Source organism: Amblyomma americanum, chromosome 3 (assembly GCF_052857255.1).
Source record: "Amblyomma americanum isolate KBUSLIRL-KWMA chromosome 3, ASM5285725v1, whole genome shotgun sequence".
NCBI lineage: Eukaryota > Metazoa > Arthropoda > Arachnida > Ixodida > Ixodidae > Amblyomma > Amblyomma americanum.
Window position 1 is genome coordinate 200,381,075 of NC_135499.1, and position 24,751 is coordinate 200,405,825.

General features: G+C 44.8%; 1 protein-coding gene across 1 annotated transcript; it reads left to right on the top strand.

Annotated features, from left to right (window-relative positions):
* The first annotated feature begins 929 nt into the window (after positions 1 to 929).
* LOC144125872 (motile sperm domain-containing protein 2-like) lies at positions 930 to 23,845 on the top strand. The gene is made up of 8 exons (XM_077659619.1): positions 930 to 1,159; positions 11,121 to 11,267; positions 13,001 to 13,087; positions 15,833 to 15,987; positions 16,883 to 16,943; positions 21,094 to 21,132; positions 22,133 to 22,254; positions 23,688 to 23,845. Exons 1-8 carry the CDS (start codon positions 1,045 to 1,047, stop codon positions 23,745 to 23,747), a joined length of 786 nt encoding a protein of 261 aa, XP_077515745.1. The 5' UTR covers positions 930 to 1,044; the 3' UTR covers positions 23,748 to 23,845.
* The last annotated feature ends 906 nt before the right edge of the window (positions 23,846 to 24,751 follow it).

Below are 24,751 nucleotides of genomic sequence, written 5' to 3' on the forward strand. Positions count from 1 at the left end.
TTCTTGCCCTTCAAAAAACAGCACTGCTTTCCGGCAAAGCACGCGCTTCTTAAAGAAATACAAAACGAAAAAAAAAGCAAGGGAAATCATAGAAGCTCTAATCATTCAGCGGAGAGGCCAAAGTTGTGTCAACATGACATCCGTTAAACTGCTCAACAAAGAAATAAGTTACCTCTCCTTTTGACTTGTGCAAAGCACCTGCAATGATTTCGCCTTCTGTATCGGGGTTGTCTGTAATGTTTTGTGTTTTTGTTGTTTAGCTGTTTTTCCAGCTATGTAGTATATTTCGCTTGTGACGGAAAAAAAAAAAGAATTGCCAATCAGCGCGTTGTGCCGTCGTGTTTTCTCGTCCCGTGTTTCTGCGTTGTTTTTCTTTCTTAGGCAAGGTGTACCAATTAGCCCAAGTCTCCGCTTTAAGATACTGCCTTCCCAAGCATCTACGGGACCTTCGTTTCACGCGCCGACGCCTCATCAACGCAAGGACAACGCGCGGATGTTGCTAAAGAGTCATCGGCCATCTCGTTCGTTTGCGCGGCTGCGCGCTCAAGCTGGCACGTGCTCTGCGAGCTTCAAGCATGTTCGTTTAGAACATGCTAAACCCTGGCGGAAGTTTTGTTTATGTGTACCTTCCATGCATGGCTTTTCCGGCCCGGGTGAGCAGTTATAAGCTCTCGCCACATTCATTAGACAGTGTGCACGCTATAGACAGCGAGAACGAACGTTCAAGGCCGCTTACAAACAGCTCGAGGGGCAACGGCGATAATAAGCGGAGCCGAGGAAACGCTCTCGCTGGCAAGTGATAATAAATGGAGCCGAGGAAGCGCTCTCGCTGGACGAACCTCGTGCGAGGTGACGCACGCGCACGACTTCGGGAAAGAAGAAAACACGCACGCACGCACTTTCGTCGATAGGAAAGTTTGTTTTTCAGAGTGGTTCCGGCGCTCGGACGGACGTCACAGGCTCCAGATTTTAGTGACGGTGCAGTCGGTGTGGCGGTTGGTTCTCGTTTGCCAGCGGTCCCCGCGAAACTGTTGTAGTCCCAACATGCCATACTTGGTGGATAACGACGATTTCGGCGACAGACAGTACTGGGACAGAGTAACCGAACAGCACATCAAGGAACTGCGTGAGCGCTTGGAGCAATGGACGGAAAGGCACGGTGAGCGCATTCTCATAGAATAATTCGTAATAGTTATAATACCACGAGAAAAAAAAGGTGACTAGGCGCATGTAGTACGCTTACCGCTTTCAATGGGCGGTTACGTTATTTCAATTTCAGTTCTGTATAAATCTGCCAGAATGTTCTGGTTCTGTTACATAAGCGACATCCAAGTATGGTAACCGTCTTATACGCTGACTACGCAAGTGTTATTCTGCTATGCTATGCTTTTTTTCGCAAATATTTGCTGAATGACGCAAGTGTACATTTTAAATTTAGAACCAGAGGAAAACACGCGGAAAAAACTTTCTACCTTAGCTGAATTCGAACACTAGCCTGGTCTAGGCACTGACAACCTAGCATCTTTTAGAGAACCGCTGTCTTGGCGCTGCACATCACAAACCCCATTTCAAAGTTTCTCAGTGGCATGCTTCGTGAAAATTGATTGCGTATTTGCTTACGTGTGGTCCACGTAGTTTGCGTGCGTAGCTTCATGGTTCGGCGTTATCAAATGGGACGCATTTTGTAGGAATTCTTCTTCTCGATACTTTTTTTTTATTTCTATGGGTCTTGGCGTAAAACTGGTATCAAGCAGACGATGACGGTACACAGTACGAGTGCAAACTTCCGGCTGGTTTATTTCCGAAAAACCCGTGGCACAACCTACAGGCAATGCATTGCAACAAGCGTATGCGTTAAGAAAAAAAAAGCTGGAGACAAATCAAGGCATGATAAAGGGATTTGACTAGTGACAATTCTAAAGAACACTCACTTTTTCTCTTAGTGATAGACAGACAGCTAACGCATCCTTTAATTTCAATACGTGCAACTTCCATAATCTTCCGGGTTAGTTTATCATTGCTCATGGCAGTTAAAACAGCGATTTTCCTCTTATTTCGTGCCTCTCTCTTCCGTTCTGCACCATTTGTTTCTTTCTGACACAAAAATAAAGGTCTCTGACTATCTTTCATAGGCCAGTGACACCCTTCTTATCAAGGTCAGTATTTCGCATCGCTGGGTAGATATTGGACTAGAGTAGCTGCAGTAGTTAGAGGCTGAATGAGGATAGAAAAGGAAAGGTGCACGGACCTGTCGACTGGCACCGACAGAGCCAGTCTGTCCTCCACGTACAGATAGAAGAGGGAGAGTAAATAGAAGTGAAAGAGAAAGGCGGCAAGATAGACGCGTCTCTTAGTCACCACGTGCGCGGTAAGTGCAGGCGGCGGCCGCGTGGAAGCTAGATAGCTAGAAAGCTAGCGGGGCTAAAGAAAGATTAGTTATAAGAATCATTACAAGATACGGTGCAAGTACCGCCTTTGCCAGAAGTAACCGAAACGGTGCAAGCACCGCCTTTGCCAAAACTAACCGAGCAGCCGCGCCGGCGGCCGAAGCGGGCTGGCGGCCGAGCGACGGCGTTGCTGCTATCTTAGGCGCTGACCGCTGCTCCCTGGTTGCGAGCGTAAACTGGCTGATGTAAGCCTGCACCCTCGCGCAGTATGATAGCGCTCCAAACACGCGAATTTGCTCGCCGCACATACTATCCGCTTACTTCTTATCATCCAAGGAAGGAGGGCGAGAGCGCGGGCTTACGTCACCCAGTTTACACTCGCGACCGCAGCGCCGCCGCTCAGATGAGCGCCAGCTCCCGCGCCGCCGGCGCCGCGGTTGCTCGGTTACTTTTGTCAAAGGCGGTACCTGTTCCTATTGATCTTCATTTCCTGATGAAGTATTTGCTATAATATTTTTTATCTGATTTCTAGTTTCTAGTAGCTCAATATTACATGACTGTAGCATTTCGGTGAATGAATCGTACTTGCCACAGATAATTGCTCGGTTACTTTTGTTAGAGACGGTACCTGTTCCTGCTGATCTTCATTTCCTGATGAAGTATTTGCTATAATACTTTTTATCTGATTTCTAGTTTCTAGCAGCTCAATATTACATGACTGTAGCATTTCGGTGAATGAATCGATCTTCCCGTACTTGCCACAGATAAAACATGCCGCTAGTAACCGTGTATAAAAACTTCCGGCATGCCCTCACTAGATTACCTTGCAACGCCTTTTGCTGAGAATTCCAGGCAACTGAATCATGCTTCAGCGTTGACTGATTGCTTTACAGGCCATTAACTTGACGTCCTTCATTGCTTTTCTCAATTTTGCTCTTAAAAATCACAGCTTATTAAAACCAGCTGATGACAACATTTCTGCAAGCATACGCAGTTTAAGCCACGTGAAATAGTTGTTCCTAAACATTTAAAATGCCTTACATTTGTCAAGAAATAGTTACTAATTGAGTACAAAAAGGAACGTGTGATTCTTTTTCCTGGAGATATGTGTGAGAGTGGCTCACCATAATTTATTCGCAATTCCCATTTATGACGCCCCCATGTGCAATGAAATACTGAGACCCTGCTTAATTCTACTCTGGTAATTCATACCAGTTATTGATCCATAAACTGAACAATCACCAGCTAAAAGTTCTAATTTTACACGCGGCTAGACTGCAGTCCCTACGTTGATGCTATAGACCAGAAACGGACCAACCACAGACCTTTGTGGAAAGCCCGAGTACGCATTCAAAAAGCCATATTCAATGTCATCAGTACTCTCAACCTGTTTGCGGCAAGTTTGATAGGCCTCTCCAGTCCAGAACCTCATCATTAATACCTGTTTCATGCAATTTAAGAAGCACTTTTTACTTTGTGGCACCTTAACAGAGCTTTTCGCGAGCACTCTTTGAAAAAAATAAAATATTGAGGCCGTCCACAGTCTATCTGGAAGCCGTTGTTTCCGTCATGATGTGATTTAATTTTTAAAAAGTTCTAGAATTGGTAAGAAGGAACTTTAATATAGTTAATGTTTAATCAAAAAAGCGTTGCTTCGAAGATAAGTTTTTTGTCTGTCGCGTACCTCTGCTGAGGAGAAACTAGCCTTTGCCTGAGGTACGATTAATGCTTGAAGATTTTGCGCAACCATTAACACTGAAGACATGGGCACAGGAACCACAAGGCACAAACATCTGAGCGCAAACTAGCTGCTGCAATCAAGAAACATTTGAGAATGAAAAGATATGAATTTCTTTTTTTTTTACTTGTTATTCCTCAAGTGCGCCTGAGCAGGGGTTTCACTACGTGAGAGATGGGCAACTTCAATGAATGATTACGTGTCTCAGGGCGGTCTTAAAATGAGCAGCATTGGAGTGGTGCGCGATTTTTCTGGTAGATGATTCGTCTTTGGCTGTTTTGTACACAAAAAAAGAAAACTGTGAAGATGCAACTATCTGCGCGCGACGGAGTGTACGACGATTTTAACCGACTTGTGCGCAAAAAGTGCCAGTGAGCAGGCGACATGATATGAATGTGTTATCGATTGGAACCGGATGAAAATTACGAGAGGCGGAGTCTGGCTATTTTTGCACAGTTTTATGTCGAGAATTTCGGCAAGATATTTGAGTGCTGTGACAGTAATATAATAAGTCCTTCTGGTATATATGAGTATCTATTTGGAAAGAATATAATAAAGTGCAGCGTGGTTCTGATTGATTCGTGGATGTTAGAAAAATTACCCTGATGAGGACCACGAACCGCGCATGCAATTCTAGTTTGGGTCTTAAAACATATTTACAATCAAGAATCTTTAGAGTAAGGAAGCCAAATTTCATGTTACCCTATCCTCTAACTATCCTGCCCTATCGTAACTATCCTGCTGCCAAAACCGACGCTGATGCGGCACTAGTTTTCTCACTTGCTCTACGCATCTCTTAACAAGACATGGCATAACATAACCCTAGGAATAACACTATCCGTCGTTCATCTCAATATGCATATGAAGGGCAAAAGAACTACGAACCCAGAAGAGACACCAGTATGCAATAGGAGAACTACTTCTAATGTTTTATTTATTATCGTGAAAGGGTTTCAGTATTTATGCGCCACATTTCTCGATAATGTGAAGGTGCAGTACGAAAACAGCAAAATAGAAAATATGTTCGAGAACAGGGACATCACGGGCGCAAGCTACAGGCGTGCAAGACAAGAAGAATAAATTCATAAAGAATAGAGACAGAAAGGTCGTGCTAATGCACCCTTCGCCTAGACCCATAATTTGTTCTGTCCCAATGCTGTCACTCGTGAGACGTCCTCGCTACCTGCCTTCAGTAGTTGATTTGTCGAAAAACTTAATGTAGCCGCATGTGGAATGGCAAATGGCCCAGAAGCCGTCACGTCCTGTCTTTTAACTTTTTGTGGTGTTCGGGAACACTGTCATCAAGACAGAGCCGCGTCTACGCGACTGCGTTCTTCCTCGGTGGGATGAGAGGCGTGTAAAGCTAATCCAGCCTTTATATTTACGCCACGGCGACCACCACCACTAACTTTTTACTGCATTGCACCTTCTCTGGACCGCATACTCGATTTCCATAGCTGGACAAGTTTGCTGAAACCGCAGAAGTTCCGCTTATTGTGTCCGTCTTCCTTTTGCGTTCGTTGACGTCGCAGTACGTCAGACTGCCCTTCAAGGCACTCTTTCCCAGTTTATCGAGGGGCTCTCCATTTAAAATCTCAAGTTGTTTATTCGCATCACAGATGCGGGTGGGCCCGAATAAAAGGTGAAAAGAAGTAACTTGAGTGTCCCTATAGACTTCCCTTTACAACACATACAGCAGGAGACAAGAGTACATCGGATTATACAATAAAATAGGACATATAAAAAATACAAGGCTTCAAATTTATTGCGGCAGTCCGTCACCTGCGTCGCTTTCTCAAGAGGTGCATTTTTGCTGTCAACGGACTAACTGCGCTTTGTTAAGTGCATCAGAAGGGGCGGATGCGTAGCTTCCTGTGCCTAAGTTGCCCGAGATGTCCTGAGCGTTCACATTCGCTCTTGCACGGCACCGTGTAGTTCTGCACGAATATTCCGCGAGGGCCCCGGCCGTCTGCCGGAATCGGGGCAGACCTCGGCGTGCGTGTGGTATACACTGCTGCGCGCGCAGCGAGCGAAAAGCGCCCATGGGTTAGCAAAACCCGTTGAGCCGCCCCGGTTTGCCCACCGTGCAGCTAAATAGAACTTATGCTACGCTGGGCAGACATCAGCCTCGCTTGCGCAGGTAGACTGCGCACGTTGATGATGCTGGTTTATTTCTTGTTTTCTTCTACCTTTCCTCGCTAAGGAGCAAACAGAAGAAAGCCACTGGCAAAGGGGAATAAGGCGCGCCAATTGAATGAGAAAATAGATGCATGTCAGACAGTAGTAGACTAGGGAAACACAGAAACGAAACATGGCGGCGGCTGCGTTTTTATGGAGGAAAAACGCTAAAGCGCCCGTGTGCTGTGCGATGTCAGTGCACGTTAAAGATCCCCAGGTGGTCAAAATTATTCCGGAGCCCTCCACTACGGCACCTCTTTCTTCCTTTCTTCCTTTCTTCTTTCATTCCCTCCTTTATCCCACCCTTACGGCGCGGTTCAGGTGTCCAACTATATATGAGACAGATACTGCGCCATTTCCTTTCCCCCATAACCAATTATTATTATTATTATTATTATTATTATTATTATTATTATTATTATTATTATTATTAAGCAAACATACCATAAAAAGTGACAAGTGCAATTCAAGGACCGAAGCTGTAATTATAGCGTTATATCCAACGAAGCTGGAAAAGCAACAACACAGCAACAGCCTGCCGTGTGCCTCGTCCTCTCTTCGTACCTCGTCTGCCAGCACTACAATGTTCGGCATGTCAAACCAACTTGCTCAGCAACGCACCCTGCTCAGATTGGAAGTTGGCCAGGGGCTCGCACGCTACTAAGGGTGGATGGTAAGCGGGTAGACACGGACAAAATCAAGAAAACTACCACTGCGCAAAAATGCGCACATTGCGTAGGCAGCCTGCTTAGCGTTGCATCTGACTGCGCTGCATGCCGCACTGAAGGGGGGTGAGGGGGGTTAAGATCCTCTCAGCCATACCTTGGCGCAGCTAATCAGTTGCAGACGTGAAAACCCAAGCGACAGCTTCTCGTTAAGCTTCTCCCTGCAGTAGTCACATCTGCGGTTTCATGAAGCCTCAAACCTCCATCTGACCGAGACGCTTGAATGCTGTCTGTAGCTCGTTAGTAATTACGCGCAGTCTTTCATAAAAATACTCCACTCGAAAATCTCTATCCTCACTCTCTCCAGCCGTACACACCTTGGGCGTACAGATGAGCAAACACGGTAACAGCGCACGACTAACGAATCTCTTCTCGGCAGTTCCATCTTTAGTCAATGAAATTACGGCAAGCCTATCCAGGTAATTACTGGAATATCGGTGCGGAAGCAACAAGTGCCAATAAAAGATAGGCATCAGAATCGAGCTCTCACACATAATTAAAACATTTCCTTTCAGTTGAATAGCGACTGATTAGCTAGTACTTACTTTCTAGTTTACATTACAGAACACTTAGCTTTACACCCTGCGATTGCCGGTACCATGGCTGAATCGATTTTATGGCGTTTCAGAGCCCGCGAAAGCGGTCCGGCAGACGTCGCAATGCGTATGATGTGGTTGGTACTGAAGGCCCACAAAGTTAATTTGGAAGCAGAAAAAAATACGTCGAGCGGAGTATATGCTACAGTAGCTTTAACCAGCCGCAATATGCATCAGGGACCTTTTCATGTGCGTATCCTTAAGAGATACTTGTCGTACGGCTATGATAGTTACGATAACGCGACAACAGTGACGAAGAAACTGAGCTCCAAGACTTGTCTGGAGCTGCTGCCTGTGTGTGTTAACGGCTCTACTGTTCATTAGCCGGAATTAACCAAAATTCGCGCAATGACTGGTCAGGCAGCACTCGCAAGCTGCAGGAAGAGTTTCGGAAAGACAGCATCTGATCTTCATGCGGAACGAGCAGTGAGATAAAAAAAAATTGCATGTTTCCGAGATAGTTGGTGCGAATCCGTTTGGATGGACCAGCTTGAACATTTGATACACGCACGTAGAGAGACAAACAGGGCACATCGCTAACTTTCAGCTTAAGGAAGACAGCAAAACCATGCGCAATAAATACACAGTGGGCAATAGTGATCGGTGGTTATGCGCATCACAAATAATGTAGCCTCCCATCACCACCGCGCACAGTGTATATAGGTATGTTATGCTTGTTTTCATAGCGAGTCCATGATTTTTAGCTGCTTGTTTTCGCCTGTCTTTATTACAGTTGAAAGTTGGCGATGTGTTAGTGCTCGAGCTAGCCCACATAGACGGATAAATAAAACATGCCACGGGTTTCAATGAACGAAGTGTTTTGACAACTTTCTCGTTGTATTTGTATTTAAACTCAGTCTGCGTATGCTCTTTACGCGCACCTCTCTAATCGACGCAAGGCAAAGTCGTTATCGACGTAAGCGCATTACGACGACATAAAACCACTGGAACAGAAAATGAAGCAGCGTCGTTCCCGGCCATTTATTTCAAAAGCCAGACGCTTTCCCCGTGCGAAGCGTCTAACGTTCCCCTTCACCTACGAGCCTGCACCGACCTTGTTCTCGAGGAAAATTGCCGAGGTAAACTGAAGGCAGCCGGTTCCTTTTGCAACTCCGGTCGACGCGCCGCCGGACAGCAGCGCCGACCGCTGACGTCATTCGAGTGGTTCTTACTTTTCGAGTGCGCCAGCCAAGGGGTGGCGGTAGTTTTGCCAACTCTGTATCCCGTGGCGCGCGTCTCTCTCACGGACAAGCGTCGTTAAATTTATTCCCCTTATTTTTCCTCCCGCAGGGCGTACGTTTCTAGACTACGCATTAAGCGTCACTGCACAATACCAGCTTTATTGCGACACGGAGTGTACTTTTGAGCGGGGAGTAAAACGGCTTCCGTGAGGGGCTCATCGAGGCGCGTACAGTTTCCCTAATAACCGGAGTCATGCGGAAACTATCAACTAGGAATCGTTCTTAACGCAATAACGCTAAGGAGCTCGCGTCGCGGAAAAGCCGGCGTCACCGTCGTTGACTGTGAGCAAAAAATTCACGAAAAATCACCAGGAAAGCAACCTAGGTGAAAGATGGACTGCATAACTCACGTGACCTTGTGGTGTCACCACAACCTGCCCACCGGATTGTGAACAAACTTTGCACCGTGGCAGGTGGGCAGTTAAATTACAGGCTGGTCACGAGAGGTTGGACAGGAAAAGCAACCTGGGTCTCACAAGCCCCATCGGTGGTTGCGTTTGAAACAGCCACCTGCCAAGGTAGTGGCGCATCGCTTAACCGCTGCAGCACTGCGTCAGGAGTGGTATGAGCACTTCCAGTGAGCCATGACTGTAAAGTAAAGAATCACCTACTTTGCATATATGAGCATTAACCTATTAACGCTATCGTGTCATGCCCTTAAGGCGGAGCTTGGAGCTTGTGTCTCCCCTCTAGATTTTTTTCTTTTTATTCATGCTTGAAACGTTCGTGTTGGATCCAGAGTTGAGTTCACGCCAATATAGAGTTGAGTTGATTTAACGCCAATATATGAGTACTTGCTCATGAAAATATAACACTGAAGTAAATGTAAATTTAATTTCACAAAAATTCTTCTTGCCGGAAGACCTGTCGTTATTTTCTTACGAACATTTACGAGCGACTGATGGCAACGTGTGCATGCTCTTCACCATAGTAGTGCAGTTGGGCGCCTGCTTAAAATGAAGAATACTTTTTTTCTGTTTCGCCATGGAACGTCTACTCCTGCATTTCTCATTATTTACCTTATCACCAAGATTACTGGTGCTGTTAGTGTTGACTTAAAATCCAGCCGTTATACTTTAGGCTCTTTTTGTTTACATTTGCATTTTATTGTCGCAGAAAATAAACTCAATTCGTAGCAAACTACAATCAGCACAAATTAACAAAACTAGAAAGTCTGGAAGGAAACCCACAGGCAACCAAATGCCAAGACGAAATTAGAAAGCTATATATATGCCATGAATGTTCTGTGATATTTGCTTCTGTTTAAATCGTACATTATTCTTTCGTCGCAACACTGGCTGGAAAGTAATTTTTGAACATTTACTTGTCGACGTTTACTTTGCTTCATAAAAACTAGGCGTGTCTCCACGCAGTTTTATTCGAATAGTGATAAAGCACGCTAATATACTCATGGCTTCTCTCTAGTCTTTCTTTCGTATATGTCCTTGTTGTTTGTGTGACCTAGGCAGCCACCCCCCTTACAAAAATGGTCTATAGACAGTCCCTAGATATCTTAGAGACTATTTTCTTTCTATAGATTTATTTTTGTCTATTTTTAGTCTACAGACTATCTATAAATAAGCCTATTAAAAGTGTATGGCCATATATCTGTAGACTGTCTATAGACTGTCTATGGAATTTGTATTTCCTATAGACTGTTCTCTAAGGTTTGTCTATAGAAAGTCTATAGACTTTATAGACAGAAGTCAATTGACACTCTATAGACTGTCTAAAATCAGCGTAACTGGACTTTGACGCCTCTGCTTTTGATTTTACTGCTCGTTTTTATTCAGGCCGAAATTATAGTAGGGATGTTTTCAAGGCGATTCTGTCGCGGTGGCTAAGTGGTTATGGAGCTCGGCTGCTGGCCCGAAAGACGCGGGTTCGATCCCGGCCGCGGTGGTCCAATTTCGATGCAGGCGGAATTCTAAAGGCCCGTGTACTGTGCGATGTCAGTGCCCGTTAAAGAACCCCAAGTGGTCGAAATTTCCGGAGCCCTTCACTACGGCGTCTCTCATAGACTGAGTCTTTTTGAGACGTTAAACCCTCATAAACCAAACCATAAACCAATCAAGGCGATTCTCACACACACGAAAAAAAGTTCGTTACTTGCATTGCTCCAGTTCCACTAGCAAAGAACTAGATGTTTCAGTAGAGCTGGCGAAGAAAGATCGCCTGCAAATATGAGCCACAACGAAGCTCACAATAGACTCTGTTTTCTTCAACCACCTTTATCCCCAAACCTACGGACACAGAACTGTGCTATGCGGAGGATCTGCAGCGGGTGTTGGAAGACGACGATTACTGTCGCATGATCGTGTGCCAGATGCGCGTCAACATGCCCGGTGCACACAAGTACATGTTAGACATGCTGCGCTGGAGACGCGCCATGCGTCTCAAAGGTAAGACCACCACAGTTCCGGAGCAGCTCTCGACTAGCTGTCTTGCTTCCCTTTCCCTGCTTCCTTCTTCTCACCGTTCTCCTCGATACCGTTTCACATTATTCCTTTTCAAAGCAGGGTCTCTATTCCAAACGAGGCCACGTCACTGTTATGCTTACCGGTGCTTTTCTGAACAGCACTGTATCGCGAACACGTTCCCGGAAGTAATTTTCGAAGTGTCGTGAAGACAGCGGAAAAATGTGCTTATCTTTAGCGTTAACGCGAAACGCAAAATCTTTGTAAGCGGAAACAACGAGGGCGCAGCCAAGCTTTTGCAGAGTCCCCATGTGGCTTTCAGAACTCAAGCGCAACAAAGACAGCACACAGAAGGGAGAACGACAGGACATGCGCTGTGTGCGCTGTCTTCTTTTTTCTGTGTACTGTCTTTGTTGCGCTTGAATTCTGGAAGCTCTGCACCAACTTTCCCCGCTAAGTGTTTTACTGAGATCCCCATGTGGCACTGCTTAGTCTCCTCAAAGCAGAGTCCAACACTGGTCGTTATATAAGAATAGAAGAAAAGAGCACGCAGTAGAGCTGCTAGCGCTGTCGGCTTAGCGCGAGGTCCGTGCTAAGGGTAAAGGCAAATTCCTGGACTTCGGCAGTCAGGGAGACGAAACAGTGGAGGCGATGAGCGAGTCAGTGTTCTTAACACAACTGAAGTCAATCCCCGTTGTAAATGTCTTCGATTTCTCGGAAGGTACGTTCTACTAATTATGCGCAGATATAGCCGAAGTAATTGTTTTATTTTGCTTATTTTTTTGCGGTGAGTGAGATACCCTGGCACTTTTGTAAGGAGACAAAAAAAAAACTATGCGAACTTAGCAAAAGCAGTTGGTAATCACCAGGATCAGTGACGCAATGCCAGAGTGAGTGTAGCGTGAGATGATTCGCAAAAAACGGCCGACTGGGCCCAGGGAGAACGTAAAACCCAGCGGATAACTACGTAAGCCGAGCTCAGATACGCTAGACGAAATCTCGCACGAGCAGCCTCAAGACAATGATATATGGCGTTTGTAACAGCGCGTGGATACTGCAGTGAACAAGAAGTAAGGGTAGTAGGAAAACTGGGAGCTGCTTCGCATAGGCAGCGTGAAGCTGGTAATGTCGACCGCCGATAGGAGCGCTAGCATAGTTAATAGCGCTGGTGTACTACTCCCGAGCATACTACCAGACGACGCTGGCCGCTGCAGCCGCCATCGCTGCATCTGCTTCGGAGGTCCCGAATCTCCAAGGTCGTTCGCTCATTTGCAGCTTGGAAAAATCCAGGTAAATCGCGGTATGAATTCAATGCCGGTGCCCCTGTCGGCCATCGACACTTCGGGCTTCACGCTGAAACTCGATTTTTTCACTATGCCTACTTCTAGTTAACTGAAGTAGTCGGGCGCACGATATAACGGAGCTTATAAGCTTATAAGCAGGACATGGCACTCGATGCAAATCATCTGACGTCGGTAATAAAACAAACTGCGCAGAAAAAAAAAACCATTGCTTCGAACTTTTATTCAGCTCTAAAGAACTCCTGCAAGTAAACAAATAGTTCAGAGCCTACTAGCTCACAGCTGTTCCGCTCAATCTTTCTTTCTCTCTCTCTCTTTCGGTCTGTACACGCGTGCCCGATAGTACAAACTACAAACACCGTGTATTGCTGTCGTCGCCTTAACATGCATGTCCCCATACACTTCCTTCAATCGCAGATCTTAGCGAAGAGACGCTACCAAGGGCAGTGTTCGAACGGGGCATCATCTACCCGTACGGAAAAGACAAATCAGGATGCCACGTCTGTGAGTTCACCTGCTTCTTCACCAATGTTTACAGCTCTACTCATGGTTCATTTTCTTTTATCTCGATGTTCATAGCGTATTTGAATGCACCACAGCGTCGGTTAGCTCATCTGCTTGTACCAATTGTTATACACCGCTTTTGGTTACGAACAGAGTAGAGTAAGCCACGTACCAGTTTATCTCGCCTATCCAGGGCAGGCCACACATCCTATCTCCTCCAGTTAAAGCACACGAGCAGATAAACTACATTTTACAAGCTGTTCCTATATTTTTGTCGCTAACGACAATTCTAGAAAGATCAACGCTCCTGCACTGGATTACTAAGGTTTTTTTTTTTTTCAATAACGTATACGCAGATATCCATAAGGCGATCCCGTAGACTAACCAATGGAGTTCTTCGGGTTGTACATGCGAGAAACATGGCTTGGTGCACAAAACAAGCCGGTGCGTATACGTCCGTGATGCGGGAGGTACTTAAGCGCCAAAGGCTTAGACGTACGCAACGAGAATAGCGTATAGTCAGCACGGTGACCTATTTGAAGCCTCAGCAGTTCTTTTAAGGCCGCGTTTTCAGGTACCCGAGATAGGAAAACAGTACCGCCGAAAAAACACACACACACACATCAGAATAACGACGTAGGACAAGCGCTGGTGTGTGTGCGTTTTTTCGGCGCTACTGTTTTCGTTTCTCAAGTACAATGAACCATCTAGCCCCAATAGAAGTTCTTCTAAACTATACGCTTTCAGGTAAGTTCATTTCATACAAACCATGCATCTACCTTTCGCTTAGTCGCAACCACGCTTAAAACCAAAGTGTGAGTTATAAGTTTACAATATTCTTAATCAGGCTTGATGATTTGCCAGACGAGAAGCACCATTTTGTTAAGGGTAAATTGCTTTTTCCACCAAATGGCGGGACTGCGGCTGACGTTATCGTTTAACTTGCATTTTCGTACGTTAAACAAGTGCTACTGTGGCATGCGCTTTAAGCGGCCGCAGAGTTTTAGCGTGTAGGGTATATAAGCGAAACTGCGCAATTCTGTGAGTGAGTCTAGCTGGCTACTACCAGTGCTCACTGAAAGGGCTGCGGTCATTCACTGAGCAGCTTGCGAACGAACACATTGCTGAACCTGGTTTGAGAAGAGGCAGGCGACGTCTGATAGCGGCAGTGGCTTGAAAGGGAGCTCTGGTATACACTTCATTACTCCGGAAAGCGGTAGAAAAAATTCCGAGAGCAAAAAAGCGACAAGTCACTGATGCTAAGAATGCATCTTAAACATTTGTTTTTTTTTTATTTTTTGCAAAAACCACCGCATTTCTTGATGTGTGAATTTTTATTCTGAAATATAACCTGCGGAGATTTCAAGAAAAATATATCATGAGACCTATCTTACGCGCTCAGTGGGCCCGACATGCGACGCATGTAACAAAACTGAGCTGACGATAGTGTACGTCTTATTTTGTCGTTACAGCCTTCTGCGCAAAGAACACGTGATACGCAAGCTGCTCCGGTCGTTTCTGTGGCGGGTGCTTTAGAATAGCGCCTTTCAGATGCTGCGACATGATAAATGTTTGCAGCCGCTATTCAAAACCTATTTTGAGGCGACGCAGTCTGAGTAGACGCAAGAGCCGTCTGGATCGAAATCTCAGCGCCCGTTTGAACACGTCTCTGCGTTCTTAGCGTTCAAGGTAGCTACTACGTCAGGTGACGGCGGGCTTAATTATTCTAAGCGTTCACTTACCGGCAGCTGTTGACAAAGGAAAAATTTTGTCTCAGAGGAAAAGAAAAAAGGATAGTCTTAAGCTATATAGGAGTTTTAAGCGATATCTCATGAGAAAAAAAAATCATATTTAAAACGTAATTGAGCTGCTGGGAAGCTTTGCAGCCTATGCGATCAGGCGGTGTTCACAAGGAGCACAAGGGCTTGTCTTAAATATGCCCAACTAACACACCGGGCACACACGCACACACACAAAAGCTTGGGCTCAGTTAGAAACGCTAAGTATATATTTAAGCATCCATGAATGAAGAAAATATTCGGACAGCGCCCAATGACGCAGACTCGCACTCTCTTTAGGGAAAAGAAAAAGGCGTAGTGGCTGTTACCTGATGAACTAAAAGAACAAGAAAAAAGATAACACAGTATTCGTGAACGAAGGCAATATGTACACCGAGCCATGATTGTTGCAGGTAAACGAAGTTCGTTTCTTCTGATTTTTTTGTTCTCGGTGGCTAAGCCATCAAGTCTGCCACAGCTGGAATTTCTTCTAGCTTCAGTGGCCTTCATACACTGGTCACTGTACCGCTTTCTTTCAGAGTGATTTTCTTTACTGAACGGAATTTCGACGAATCATGATTTCGGAGAGCATTAAACATGAAGCATTCTCTGTCCATGTGCATTTGTCAAAGGCATTACACCGGGACGAGGTTTCAGGAGAATGCGCCTTCATTTTTGAACGACAATTCATGCAAATATCAAATATACAAGTAATATCAAGTAATGAACATATGTTTTCATAAGAGACCTGGCAAACTCAAGTCTCTTAGCCGGCATGTTGGCACCAGACTGAGGCAAAGACACATTTGTTAATCACTAGTTCTTACTAATTATCAGTCTTGCCACTTTCTATTTTAAGGTCTAAGTTTAGTCACTTAGTAAAAAGCGCAGTTCTCAGTATACAAAAGTGCCTGATGACAAATTCATGGTTACATTTCGCTTTTCTTTTTTTGTGTGTCACTTCCAGTGGTCCTCCAAATTAAAAATTATGTCAAGGGAGAGGTCCAGCGAGATGCTGTGCACAGAGTGTTTCTATTTTTCGTGGAGAAGCTCTTCAACGATTGCGGCGTCAAAAAGATCACTCTTCTAATGGACTGCACTGACGCTGGCGTAGCTAACATTGTACGTACCCTTCAAATCCAATGGCAGCCCCGCTAACCCCAAGCAATCTCTGGCTAGTTGTTTGCCTGTGTTGTGCTCGGTACCGACTATGCAAAGGGACGAACTGAAAACAATACGAAGTAACGAAATGGGCGGGTTAACTGAAACTAAAAAAAGTAACTTAAAAAGTTTAACTTTACTTCGTGCTGTTGTATTTTATGAGAACTAAACATCTTGACAGATTTGCCTCTTTGGTTGGGTTTGATGACTTGCATGTGTAATAAACTCTGACACGTCTCCAACCAAAAACGTTTTTCAATTTAAAATACAACGTCTCGAATCCGGATGGGCTCCTTCTTCAGGGGCCCAGTCACCCTTGAAGGAACCGGCTTCAAAACGTTGGATTTTAAATTAAAAACGTTTTTCATTGGAGACCTGTCAGAGTTAATCCCAAATGTTTTGTTTTCTTCTAAAACTTGTATTTCATTCTCCTAACAAATATAATTGCTATCGAAAGCCCGTGCGCTGGTGCGCATTTCGAACAAAGCACATGTCTTTAAGGGTACAGCGAAATATTCTATAGTCACAGTGAGAACAGGTAGTTATGAACATATAATTCGACCGCCCAGAATTCTTTCGCACTCTGCAAACGTGATATCTTAATATTTGTTCGCGGTTGCGAATATATTCTTTAGCGACCAAGCTCGAGTGGAAAAACAGGTCTCATGCAAAGGGGGATACAAGGCGCTCGCGCTGATGGAATACGCTAGCTCTACAGCGACGTTTGCTGTGAGCCATATTTCGAACAGAAATAAAACATGGCGCCTACCCTCGTCAGAGGTGCAGGGCCGCTTGGATGCGGATCGTTTTCAAGTCAAATGCATTACAACGTGCTATGTATTGTTCTTCTATGTAGGACATAGAGCTCCTCAAGTTCCTAGTGGATGCATTCGTTGCGAAGTACCCCATAAGACTTGGTAAGTAAGTTTTCTTTGAGCTGAGTTTTCTTTCCAATGGGCATGCCTTTTTTTTTTTGCAAAGGAACATGGGCGGTCTCTTCTGTTTCTACCACGCCGTATGAACATTGTCAGCTACATGAATAAACTCTGAAGCTTCTATTGAATAAAAGGGAAAACGTTTTGTGCAATGAATCAAACCTTGTTTTCCGGTTATGTAACAGGGAGTAGTAATTTCGGTTTTTCCAAGCAAATGCAACACGTACCGTCGGAAACAAGTCTCTAAACCACGTGTTCCTCAAACTAAGCACATAGCTCAGCTATTAGTCGACGGCTGGAGACCACAATTGTGGAGATGAAAGAACAAAATATTGACTTTCACCTCCACAAGTGCGGTCTCCAGCCGCAGGCTAACAGCAGATTTATGGGCTTCGTTTGAAGAACACGCGGTCCAGAGACTTTTGTCCCCGACTGCACGTGCAAGCTTCATCGTTCTTCCTCCCATATGTGCACAATAAAGAAAATCTGACATGTATTAGAACGCTGAATTATGAGAGCGATAACATTGCTATTGGTATTGTATTTAACAAGAATCACGTAGACTGAACCTTTTCTATCCACACGTTCCACAGAAAACATCCATACACACCAGTGAAAAACAGTGTGCAGTTGCTGCAGGAACGCATTCCAACCAATAGCGCATGCGGCCGGTGAAGGATTACTGCTCCTTTTCTTGACTCTTCTTCTTCCGATTATAGTCTCATAGAAGCCCCTGTATTTACTACTTCTTCCTATTGCTCTTCTACTTTTTCTTCCAAGCTCACCTGGAAAACGTGAATAACCCGTTTTTCTACATCACAGCCACGCTAAAAACGCATTATTGCAGTTTCTTATTGTCCAGTTGCCCTTAACTGCGAATGCACAACCTTTGGAGTAAAAATATGGCATGTAAGCCGTACAATGCATTTCCACATTAAAACCATGGAACCGCACACGCGCACTCGGCAAGTTAGCAGCTGTCTTATGATATCTCTTGTTTTCTGAGCCCCATCAGCATACAGGGCAAAATTCCTTTCGAAAAGCAACTAAATTACATTCGCAATTTTACTGCTAACAAAAAGTTATGCATTATACATTGCAATTGCTTTCTAAATATGACGCAATTACTTCTAACTTCCTATTTTTCATGAAAAGAGTGAACCAAAGCAAGCAATGAAAAGACACAATTCTTTCTCTAGAACGCCCCATCCATCTATTCCTCATACTTCTTTCGTAAAGCAAGGGTCCTTACAAAGATAATTCTAGCACCATGGATAAGACATCACGAGCAAGTCAATGAAAACAGAAGCATGGCCAAGCTTTAATCATTATCACTTCTCTGAAGACACAAACGAGCGGCGAACCGAACGCCTTGCTGCCTGAAGCTGTCTCCGCCGTTTTAAGCCTGCGAGCCAGGTTATTCATCGATTCAGCAGATTATTTATCGATTCGGCGTCCTCTTGGGGCCGCCGTGGTGGCTCAGTGGTTATGGCGCTCGGCTGCTGTCTCAAAAGACGCAGGCTCCGTCCCGGCCGCGGCGGTCGAATTTCGATGGAGGCGAAATTCTAGAGGCCCGTGTACTTACATTGCGATGTGATTGCACGTTAAAGAACCCCAGGTGGTCGAAATTTCCGGAGCCCTTCACTACGGCGTCCCTCATAGACTGAGTTGCTTTGGGACGTAAACCCCCCCAAAACCATAAACCAAACCGACTCGGCGTTCTCAAGTGTCTACCTCGGCAGCCTGTGCCCGGCAATGTTCTCGCCATGCGCATTACCACCTGCTCCACACGGGCATCGTGGCCTCGAGCGTAACAGAGGCACCGCCTCTGTGCGCGCTCCTGGCCCGATTTGAACTTCGACGTGTGCCATGTGCACCTTTGGCGCCACAAGCATGCCCTCAGATCTCGCTGCTTGGGGTATGCTCTCACCATGTACACCCCTCCCTATCCGCGTACATGCTCTCGTGTACGTGCAGACGGCGACCGGACAACACAGAATGCAGGATGTCTCGGAAGACTGTTCTTACTGAAGCCTTTTGTACTTGACGATATCTATTAACTGGAGCAGGCTTGTTACGCGTTGTTCCCGATTTCTAGACTCCCTATCGGGCACATGAGAGACTAAATCCATGCCGACACAAAGAGCAGTTATCCGTTGTACAAAGAAGAGTAATTTTAGAAGATAATTAACCATAATGGCTGCTAAATTACCGCCTCAAAGTAATTCAATACATTGCTAACTTATTAGAGCAGAAGATTAATTCATTAAATCGCAAATTGCCGCGGAAAATAAATTCCTGTAATCTCATTACAGCAATTTAACTATTTACGGACATGTCTGTTCATCAGACCGCCTCTGTGTCTTAGTGGCTATGGCGCTCGGCTCCTGACCCAGAAGACACGGGTTTGATCCCGGCCGCGGCAGTCGCATTTCGATGTCGGCGAAATTCTAGGCGCCTCAAGACTTGAGTTTTAGCTAACTGGTGAAGAGCCATCGTAAATGGAATATAACGGCGCAAGAAAACAGGGACAGGAACACGCACTGTGTACTGTGCGATGTCATTGCACGGTAAAAAAAAACAGGCGGTCGAAATTTCCGGAGACCTTTCCTACGGCGTCCTTCATAGCCTGAGTCCTTTTGGGAAGTTAAACCGCCATAAGTCAAACCAAACACGTCTGCTTATCAGTAAAGTTACTGAGACCAACTTCCGTCCACAAAGTGGCTTCACTGCTGGAGAGTACGCACTGCGTTGGAGCCTGAACTCAAGTCAAAGAGGAGGAATAAGGGGAGAGAGACAGTCGTTGATGCTGCGGGAATCATTTTGTCAATGTTATGGATCGAAAGTTGGAAACAGTTTGCGTCTACATGGAAGAAACACGAACATAGTGAACGAAACGGGGAGACATGTAAAGCCATCGCAAGGAAGAGGTTTGGGGAGCTGGGGTGGAATTTCTCAAGCGAAAAAGACGCTGCAGACAACGGCACATGCTTGTGACACATTAAAAAGGCCAAAGGGTGGGTATTTTCGAATACACAAAACATCAGGGCAAAATTGGTGATCCCGTGAAATCTCTATAGGTGTTTGAAAGCAGTGAGGAAATGACTGTTTTCAAGATAATAACAAAGCGCAGTCAGCGTGTTGCTCTGTCCCACAAAAGGAGGTCTTCCTGCGGCGTGGCTTCAAACCGCTAGCACCAAGTCCTGTGTGAAATCTTCGCTTTCTCACTTAACTTTTTAACTTGAAGCAAGTAGCTGAGTGTAACATTTCTTTCGCGCGTGTCTGATGTTGGCGCGACTCAAGAGCAGCTCATAGTATGTTCCACCTTTGAGTTGGTAAACCAGCGCGCGCGACAATGGATGTCAGCCGGTTTCGACGTGTTCGAAGTCCGTGCTGTTGTATTTCCTGCCAAAATTTATCGTTCCCTTTTCTCAGCATTGCTTTACGTCTCAGTATTCTTGGTTTCTCTCGAAAATAAAAAATAAAATAAAAATAAAACAATCTTACTTCAAACTTTACAAAATGCGCTAGCGCACGTGGACGCATGAGAGTTTTTATTCCTTCTTTCTTTCTGAACAAATAAAACGTTTGCATCGAGCAACAGCGCCTAAAGGCAAGAATCAGTATAAGAGAATTAAGTGACCCAAACTAAGAGCAAACACACTAAATAAAATAAGCATTGCAGACTAACTTTTGACGAAGGCCGTGTTTATCATTACGTTGCCACCAAGTGTACAAGTGTGTGGAAAAAACACTAAAGCTGCCGCAGTTAAAGGCATTTATTCGTCATCGGTAACACAACGTTGAGATCCCCGAAACTCAGCAGTATGCGTTCATTGTAAACAAAGCAGTCTGACAGCTGGACTGAAGTTAGGCTTAATGATGCTTTTGCGGATATCTGTGTATATTCCTCCAAAATATGCAGTAACTAAATAAAATTGCAAGCATGAAGGACTCACAGCGAGAAGAGCAATTCAAGTGTGCTCAAGCATGTGGCAAATTGATCAAGACGTTGTGCTTAAATGAGAAAGCTAGAAATGACCACGAAAGCTGCAAGTTTAATTAAGCATAATATCTGATGTGGGCATTGTTTCAGTGAAAAGCTAATATATTTCTTTGTTTTTCTTCTCAGGAAACGCGCTTATATACAACATGCCATGGATATTTAACGGTAGGTGTTGTTTTTTTTTTTGTTTCGGCATTACTCTTTTGCTCAAATATTTTGCCTTAAACACGGGATCGTGGCGAATATGCAAAAGGGGCTTTTAGCCATTACGGGTTTAACTATATCAGTGGGTTTAATGATCTGACTCCAAAGCGAGTTACATGCGGCTGTTATAAAATGCCATGGATTTACGATGTTCTTTTTGTGTCTTCGTTAACGTCGACATTTATCTGCTCAGTAAGCAAACTATGGGAAAAATAGTGTTCTGGCCACATGCAGTCGTTGCCTTTTTAAGTGGTGACGGGTATTCCGTTACAAAAACTGAGGCCACTCGGAATAATGGAGGCTTCAGCAGTCTCCATATACTACAATCCAAAATCAGCTGCCTCCGCGTTTCCTTTTTATTGGCCTAGTAGTCCCGTTCACTCCCCACGTAAATACTTTGTTTTAAACACTGCTTCTTTTTTTTCCACACCCTGTTGTCGATCATGACGAAGCTCTTTTTTATCATGCATGTTGTGAAAAATGTCGAACCTCGTCTGAACGCGACAAAAGTCATTGCTGAACTCAGTAGGAGCCCTTAAGGCTGCTTTAAGCCATATGAGTCTTAAATCGGTGCAACAAGCTGCCACTAACCACTTTTTTTTTATTCCGTGCACTTTATTTTTTTTATTCCGTGCACTTTATTATTGCATGCTTATTTACGTTTCCTTTTTTGTCAGCGCTTGGAGTCAGGTTGTGTAAATCGCAAGTTTACTTGTAATTATGGAATATATGGTTATTTTAGAAAATTTCTTAATTCCCACGAAGCGCAATCGAACGTGGCCAATCCATGCACTAACTTGAACTCAGCGACCACGTCGTTCGCGGTGGGCCAACTGACCCAGCATCAGTCGTTGCTCGATGCATAAGCTGAGAAAGAAACCGGTGTTCTCAAGCCTGATACGCTGCACAACGTGCCCTGATGTTTGTCCACTTACCAATGACTTCCATTTCATTCCTGCAGCTATATTGAAAATGATTACGAGTGTAATTCCTACCGGCGCCGACAGACTGAAGCCAGTGAACAAGAACGACATTCAGCGGTACATCGACGCCAGGCACCTCCCCGCTCGCATGGGTGGAATGGTGAGCAACAGGCCTTCACTGACTTAAAGCTATTTATATGCATTCACGGCCCCTCGCAGCAAAAAAAGATTTTGACCACAAGTCTTCCATTGCGAATTCCATGCGAACGTTGTATGTTATTTGTAATCCCTGTTATTCAACACAGTTTGAAACCTTTACGCGGTAGCATCTCACATAATTACTTTCTAAGATAAATAAATACAACACTTAAAGCATCAAAACGAGATTCCGTTCAGAAAACGACTTGAAATGATGAGTACGGGCGCAGATTTTTATTGGCCTGGGAACGTAAAAGTAAAATGGACAGCGTCTGCGTTGCACAACGTCGTGAAGGCGGGAAGAAAAATAATAGTAAAGATAGATAGAGACAGGAAACGGCGCACTTCTTTCTTATCGCGTGTGCACAATGGACGGTTGCTAAGTAGAAGCAAAAACACAGGGTAATATGAGAAGAGGTCAATAAAAAGAAATTGCGGAGGGCACTTAAGACTTACTATCTGCTTTGAATTCGAAAGCATTGTCTCATCGTGAGCTCTGTTGCGAGGTTCGTTAAAGATAGTTTCCTTTCTAATGACACACCTGCTCATTAGCATACAGTCGTAAAGGAAACACGTACACTAGGTCCACCTTTATTCGCCAAGAAGCAACGCGGTTTCGTGGCCCATGGGTGGCATGTTCGACTCGCAGTCTGAAGGTCCTTGGTTCAATTAGTCGCACCTTCGGAAGAAAGTTTAATTTTCTTCTTTGCTGTAGACGCCATTATCTTATGGTCTACTGCTGACGTCATGCGAGACCATGGTGACGTCACAGCAACTTCATGCCATAGACGCCGACGAACAGCGGACGGCTGCTTTTGCTATAATGGGCATATACTGCTTTGGCATTGAAGGACAATTCACAAGGCGTGCAAATGTCGCTGCAGTCTCTCGTGCTGTTCTGAGGACCTCCAAAAGTGTTGCAGTGATTTAAAATGCACCCTGAAACAATGCTGGAATGCTGAACTGTGGGGCTGGGGTACTTTCTGGGGGAACTTGCAGGGGTACCTTCTGGGTACGGTACCTTCTGGTGTATGCGCTGGTTTCAGCGCATTGGGATACACACCGTCGAGCTGAACCCCCAGAAAACAAGGGAAAATACAGTTAACCCGGATAATGTGCGCCCTGCTTTTTTTTCAGTGCTATAGCTGTTAAGGAGATGGTTTCCGGGCAAATCGTGTTTGTCGTCGGCGTCGCTAAAAGGCGTCCTTGAAGCCGATCGCGACCGACAGGAAGGAAGCAGAGGAGGAAAGATAAAGGTCTCCGCGTGGGCTGCGTCTTACTGTGCATGCATTAGATGCGCCACCTAACGCTAACTTACAAGCGTTAGCTTAACGCCAATGGTACCAGTTGTGCAATCGCCTTTAAAAATTTATTCTGTTTTTTTTTTCCTTCCAGGACACGTATGAATACAGCTACGTCCCGGGAAGTCCCCTCGGAGACCGCCTCCAATGCTAGTCATGACCAGCCTGCAAAGATTGCCGCCGACTGCCGGAGCATTGTGACCGAGCGCAGTGCACAGATTTTCATGCGCCATTAAGCGCTGAATGAATATATCTTTATTCGGTGGACAATGTGCACGGTAGCGCATTTACAGCAGCTTCAACAACATGCGGTTCCACGGTACACACACCCATGAGAGCAAGAAAGCTCTGACGAGTATTAGAACCTGGTGCTTCGGCCCCACTTCCCTGCGTCGTAGGTGTAAAAATTGTTGACGTGCTCTTAGTGAATTTTTACTCGCACGAACTCCTATTAGCTCTTTATGTATACGTTGCAACTTAAAACATCAACACGAGTCTCAAATAGGATATTATGAGCACTGGCTTATGTTCTTATAAGCAGATCACAACGCAAAAATGTTAGCTTCCCAGTGCCCACCAACGTGCTTCGTGGTCGTCGAGAGTGGAGTTATTTGAATGACGGTATTTATTGACAGTGTTCACGTGTCGAAAGTTACGCAGCGAGCATTTCCTTAAATCTCATTTGCCGAGTACTGAATGAAAATAAAGGCTGACAATCATTAAAATAAATTTCTCAACGACTTTACTTCCTCTCTGCATTTGCTAATGTATCATGTGCCCTGTGTCGTTGACCAGTCAAAACGTTTGTCGAGAAAAACGTGGTGCAGAAAAAGATGTCTGAAGTTCTTCTTGAATGCTCTTTGTCTATAATTTCAACGACCTCATCGATGACTCATTGTTTTGTGAAAGCCTACTGTTGTCCAAAAAAAGGAAAATCAATTTAAAAAGTAATTTAATATTAGGCAATGAGTCAATCGCAACCTGGAAAAGTCTAATTTAATTGAAGATCACATGTAACGTTAATGCCGAGAAATGTTATCTTCTTAATCCCTTTTGCCTTTTGAAACAGTGCACGAAAAACAAGAATCACTTGTAAAACATGAGAATGAAACGTTGGGAGTACGAACCTTGCATAAAATTTCTTTCCTCAGGAACGAC

Excerpts from the sequence above, each read along its gene's own strand:
- LOC144125872 (XM_077659619.1), top strand. The coding sequence starts at position 1,045 with ATGCCATACTTGGTGGATAACGACGATTTCGGCGACAGACAGTACTGG. Across the intron at positions 11,268-13,000 it reads ACGCGCCATGCGTCTCAAAG|ATCTTAGCGAAGAGACGCTA; the intron begins GTAAGACCACCA and ends CTTCAATCGCAG. Across the intron at positions 21,133-22,132 it reads CATGCCATGGATATTTAACG|CTATATTGAAAATGATTACG; the intron begins GTAGGTGTTGTT and ends TCATTCCTGCAG.